This window comes from Pundamilia nyererei, unplaced genomic scaffold (assembly GCF_000239375.1).
Source record: "Pundamilia nyererei isolate P.nyererei 1_Seehausen unplaced genomic scaffold, PunNye1.0 scaffold00007, whole genome shotgun sequence".
NCBI lineage: Eukaryota > Metazoa > Chordata > Actinopteri > Cichliformes > Cichlidae > Pundamilia > Pundamilia nyererei.
This window is the reverse complement of record NW_005187408.1, coordinates 2,949,529-2,955,032: the sequence shown is the minus strand read 5'-3', so window position 1 is coordinate 2,955,032 and position 5,504 is coordinate 2,949,529. Positions and strand designations below refer to the sequence as shown.

The 5,504-nt window shown below is 39.3% G+C and overlaps 1 protein-coding gene across 4 annotated transcripts in view; it reads left to right on the top strand.

Annotated features, from left to right (window-relative positions):
* The window catches only part of sema5a (sema domain, seven thrombospondin repeats (type 1 and type 1-like), transmembrane domain (TM) and short cytoplasmic domain, (semaphorin) 5A), a 145,488-nt gene extending 140,708 nt beyond the window's left edge, over positions 1 to 4,780 (top strand). For 2 of the 4 annotated variants that reach the window (XM_013916000.1, XM_005722540.1), the window contains one exon: positions 3,352 to 4,780. In XM_013916000.1, the coding sequence (XP_013771454.1) occupies positions 3,352 to 3,471 (120 nt within the window). In that variant the 3' untranslated portion in view covers positions 3,472 to 4,780. Of the gene's footprint in view, positions 1 to 1,931; positions 2,193 to 3,351 lie in introns of all 4 variants that reach the window. The other 2 variants (XR_001290638.1, XR_311447.1) reach the window with 2 other exon arrangements.
* The last annotated feature ends 724 nt before the right edge of the window (positions 4,781 to 5,504 follow it).

Below are 5,504 nucleotides of genomic sequence, written 5' to 3'. Positions count from 1 at the left end.
GCCCATATAGACATCTCATTAAAAACTTCTTTCAAACTTTCTTTCAAACTGCAGGATTCACTTTTAACTTCACAATAGAGGATGATTATAGAACCATTGTGTTTGGGTCATGTGATAACGTCTCAGGTATTGCTGGCTGAGGTTATGAGTTTGTAAACTGGCGCACACAGCGCCTGTGTGTACCATTTAGAGCTTGATTTCAGACATAGGTAAACACATCAGAGAGGGTATTTCATATTAAACAATGGCTTTTTTTATTCAAAAACCTATGGAGCGCCGCTTGTAAAGTGAAACATGCTGAAATTAACGGCAACATTTTTCCATATTTAGCTCTAAACCTTCCAAAAACATGTTTTTTCAAGTCATTTTTTAATTCAATTCAATTCAATTCAATTTTATTTATATAGCGCCAAATCACAACATAAGTCGCCTCAAGGCGCTTCATTTTTTACAACATTTAGTAAAATATTTGCAACTTTTCATATTTAAAACACAATTTTAAACGTTAAGTCTAAATGTTAAACATTAAATCTAAATGTTAAATCTAAATTACGAAAACCTCCAGATGCCTCTAATAAAATAATAAAGATCTCACCGTGTAGACATTATAAATGAAAAGTATCAGTTCTACACACTGGTTTCCAATGCTGAAATATCCAAAGGTTATTCCACTATAGACTGGATATAAGATCAACATGGTCACTCACAGGTTTGTGAAATATTTTGAAGCCTAGGGGATGGGTTTGACTGAGAAAAACAACATTCATAAGCTAGCAATTTATTAATCACAAAATATCCCTGTTCTAAAAAATAAGCACCATACTGTATTAAATAAGACTTGAAATTAGTATTTGAAGCCATAGACTCACAGATTCAAGTGTTTGCATAGGTCACAAATAAAGTGATAGTGTTTTATTGACTTTTTTATGTAACTAGAAAAGTCACCCCCTGCTGGCCATTAGAGGGAATTGATATTTCATCCGTGTTTTGATTACAGTCTATGATTGGCATACCTCCTGTGATTAGCTGGTTAGCTGTGATCAGGTTGTGACTATTGTGAGGGAGGACTTAGTGAACAGTTATTTGAACATCTTTATCTTCAGGAGTTGAACAGTCAGTATGATACTACAGGAATCCAGATAAATAAGCACTTTTTAAACAGCTTTGCGTTCCTTTGCAAAGGTTTTTTGATGCTGTACACCATCAGGGGGCACGTTCACTATCAGAAACTGTCTATATTATGAACTAAGTGAATACCTGGATCTCTGTTTGCAAAACCACTTCACAGTTATGAAAATGTTTTGTATAACTGTCAGAATGTGAACAGATCCGCTGGCTCGAAGCAAACTTCTCTGAATGTTATTTCATTGCAAAATGAAGGTGTGAGGAGCTTCATCTGTCATGCAATTAGAGTCAGGAGCACAGAGCATAATTCAGTTAGAGCAGTTGCAGATAGAGGAGGATATGAATATAGACACTCCATGCGAAAATACAAAAGGAGGTGCCTGACAATTGAATAATGTGTGATTTTCCAGAAGCACATTCTGCCTCCAGCCCTCTCTCTGTGGGCCTAAACAGTTCAGATGTTGCAGTGAATTTTCAACCATTAAGTGTGCAAAACCATAACATGCTTCTTTTAGGTGTGTACAGGAAGGACTCGTGAACACCTGACGTCGTATTTTAGCAGATTTGGCTCAGATCCTGATGTTGATGATGCATTTGTCGTTGTTGTTATTATGCACAGTGTATCACAGACACACTTCATACCGGTGTCCTGGAGTATTTCCAGCTGTATAGTTTATGATCGCAACGCTCACCGTTAAGCTGCACTTTTATGTACAGTGTATCATATTTCCAGGCTTCCTGTAAAACAGAATATGGCCTTAGGGTTTCTCTGAGATGACTCTTGCCCGTTCCTCTCCTCCTTGCAGCCAGATGTGTCGGTACTCTTGCCCTTGGACGACCCCGCCATGCACCAGCCTCTCTCTTCTAATATGGGGGTGTCTATGCGTGGACTGGAGATTTTCTACTAACCACTGACCTCTACAACATCTCGCCTTTTGACTCTTCCCCCCCAACAGCAATTTGACCCAAACCACTACTACTTCTGCTACTGCTACTACTACTGCTACATCCTGTTCCCCACCGTGCCCCGCCCCTCCACTTCCTGTGGCTCTTCCTGTGTGTGGCAGGTTGGAGTACAGTACTCTAGTTTCTCTTTCTCTGCTCAGACCCTTTTCATCCCTCCATCACGAAACCCTCCCTTCTCCTTCGCAGCTTGTGAGAAGGCAGTGTATCCCATCTTTATGTTTCTCTTAAAAGCGCCTCCATGTGCATGTGTTTTTCTTTCCGTGTCCGTATTCCTTGTTTTGTTTCTTACTTGATGGTTTGATTTGTTGGGTTCTTTTATTAAACTCCTCTGTTACCTCTCTTTCACTGATTCTACTTTATAGTTAAAGATACGTTTGTTTACAAATACATACAAATATAATCACTCCTGAGCCAATTAAAAGCATTTAAGGCAAGATGAAGTAGGTGATGCTAACAAGCATCGTAGCACATCTGTTTGAAAGCAGCCATGGGGCCACCTGCAGAGACACATAACCGTCTCCGGGGCGGCAGGAGAGTTGATTGCATTCCCTTTGTGTGTAAATCACATAATGGGAATGAAGCAAAATATATGAGTTTTTTGTCCGGCACACTTGTTCCCTATCAGTGTCAGTCGGAAGCATCCATCAGCTGCAAACGCAGCATCATCAAGTGTTCAATTACGGTTGCCCCCAAGGGACTCCCAGCACACACTCCACTACAGCAGACTGGAAATGAACACATCTATTTGCCAAATTGCTGATGTTGTATTGAGCACCACATCAGAGGCATCACTCCATGTTTACCATGTCACGCGGGGACAGAGAAGATGCCCCCATGGCTCATCCTTATTGTTTAACAGAAAAGTGACTCTCACATGATCAATTTTTATGGCTTAGATTGTCCTGAGGACCAACAATCCAAGGGCCATAAAAACTGCTGATGCTGTGTATTAGAGATGACAGAGGTGGACATACGGATGCGCATCAAAATAATTTAGCCCTGTGGTGGCTTATCATTTTTCCAGCCTGTTTGCAAATGCTTTGACCTTGCACTGTGGAAAGTATGTTTCATTCACTGAGCAGCCCCTCATTGATTTGTGTTGCTCCCTTTTTTTATTTCGGGGAGGGTTGCTAGATGGATTTGCTTTTACCTTGCCATCTGGGCTGAATAATCACTCGATCCATGCGTCGGAAACAAGTCCGTACTGACTCAGCTTCCTTCCTTCTCTCCTTCTTCTCTTTTTTCTTCTTATGTTCACAGGCCTTCAACAAAAACAATCTGATTCTGGAGGAAAGAAATAAGTATTTCAACCCACAGCTTGCCGGGAAGACCTATACCAATGCATACTTCACCGACCTCAACACCTACGATGACTATTAACCCTCGACACCTACCTTATCATCAAATCGGACTTTTTTCTTTTCTTTGTGCTTTGTATTGAGATTCGTCACACCACGCGTGGGACAAGCCCACTCTGAGACTCTATGGCAGCTGGTATGTAATTAAACACAGACACACAGTGTTGCCAACAGAGGGAAATCCCCACTTTCTCTCAGGTGCCTTGAGGTACACTTGGAAAGCTCAATGTTTTGGGGGTATATCTTGCCTTGACTCTTACTGAGAAATAGACAACTGGATTTCCTGATGTGGATTAAACAAAAACAAAAGAAACAAAAAAAACAACAAAAAACTAAGAAGGGAAAAAGAAGAACTCACGTCAACGAGACTTTGGGAACCGTATCCCTTTTAACTTTCCTGTGACGCCTCTAAAACAGACCTGTATTTGTAATGATTGGAAATAACCACAAATTGCTTTGCATGACTTCATCTGATGTGTTTTCTCTGCCTTTCGGTTTGATTTTGCATGATCGATCGCATTCCATGGTGTAGGGGGCATTTTGATTTTTGGTTTTTTTTGCTGGGCTTAGATTCAGGGCTGGTTTTGGATGTCATAAAAAAAACAAAGGCTGCGGTGATGCCTGGTGGCTTTACTGCAGCAGCAGTCTCCAGGCAGATCAATATCTACCCCCAGCCCCAGAATCAGGATGTAGTTATTTGAAGTCTGTGGTCAAGTTTGTCCATGTTTTTCTTTAGTTTGCTTTTCGTTCCTCTAGCAGCTAGAAGTGTTTAAACTTTCAATGTAAAATTATTTTCTCTTTTTCATTTTGCTTTTAAAGATTACATGTTTTTCTTTGTTTGTTTTGTACAGGAAGTTCAATTTGAATCCCCTGTCTGCGGGTTTTCTAAATACATTTATTCGGTGTCTCAAGTGTTAAAAGAACATTTTCCTTAAAAAAAAAAAAAAGGTTTATGTACGTTCTGGCAAGTAATTGGGAGTATTCATTTCAGCCTGCATCAAGTTTCGTCCTCGTCATTGTACTTTTTATATATTTTTTGTAAAAAAAATTTTTGAATTTTGATAGTGCTCATTATTATTCTTTGGCTTCTGAGCTAAGTGTTTGTGAGAGCAGGCATTTGCTGTACAGATGGTGCAAAGTAGCAACTACTGTTCTCCTGAAAACCCAACTGGAGTGCTACTCATATACTGTAAGATGACATTCAATCATTAAGTTGAGATCTTTCTGTTCAGAGTGTATAACCAAATATTAGGTTATTCAATGGTTTAGTTGCGACTAACTCTTTTTACATGTTTGCTTGTGTTACTGTGCATAAATTAAAATTGCTTCGTACACAAACTTGTCAAGGTGTGAATTATACACGTTTAGTTTCTTGCAGTTTCATCTGTGAAGTGTGAAAGCAATACATCACATGACTGCTTATTACCTGTGTGGCTCTAATGAATGACATAAGGAGGAGAAAACAGATGATTTAAAGCTGCTTTTCCCAACCAGGGCACAGGTTAAACCACTCAGGAGGTAATTCTGCAGTAGCCAAGGGATTGGTGCACATTTGAGCTCAAATCTGAAAAAAGCTAGTTTGAGAATTTTGTGGATCTGCACAGGGTGAAGCAGAAATGTTAGTTTCCTGATAGCGATAGAGAAGCAGTGCCAACAGATTGTTGCTATATGGGCCAAAGATGCAGACCAACAATCTTCCTCACTAGAAATAGCCAAGCAGCGACTTAGTCAAGAACAACGGAAATTTCTGATATTTCAAATGTTAATCTTAATTTGACTGCCTACAAGTATGTCTCAAGCATATGTTTGAGACAACTTTAATGCATAAACTGCAAATGACACATTGTCTTGCCTCATTTCGTCATCCAACATGCAGAAGATTTTTTTGTTTTTGCTTCTTCAAGAGGCCATTTGTGTCTATACGCACCATCAATGAACCAAAAATAATTCAAAGAACAGACACAGGTTGACATTTTTGAGTAAAAGATTCACAAAAAATAAACAAAGAAAGAAAAAGTTATTTTTCCATGTTAATCTACAAGTTTTAAAATTTTA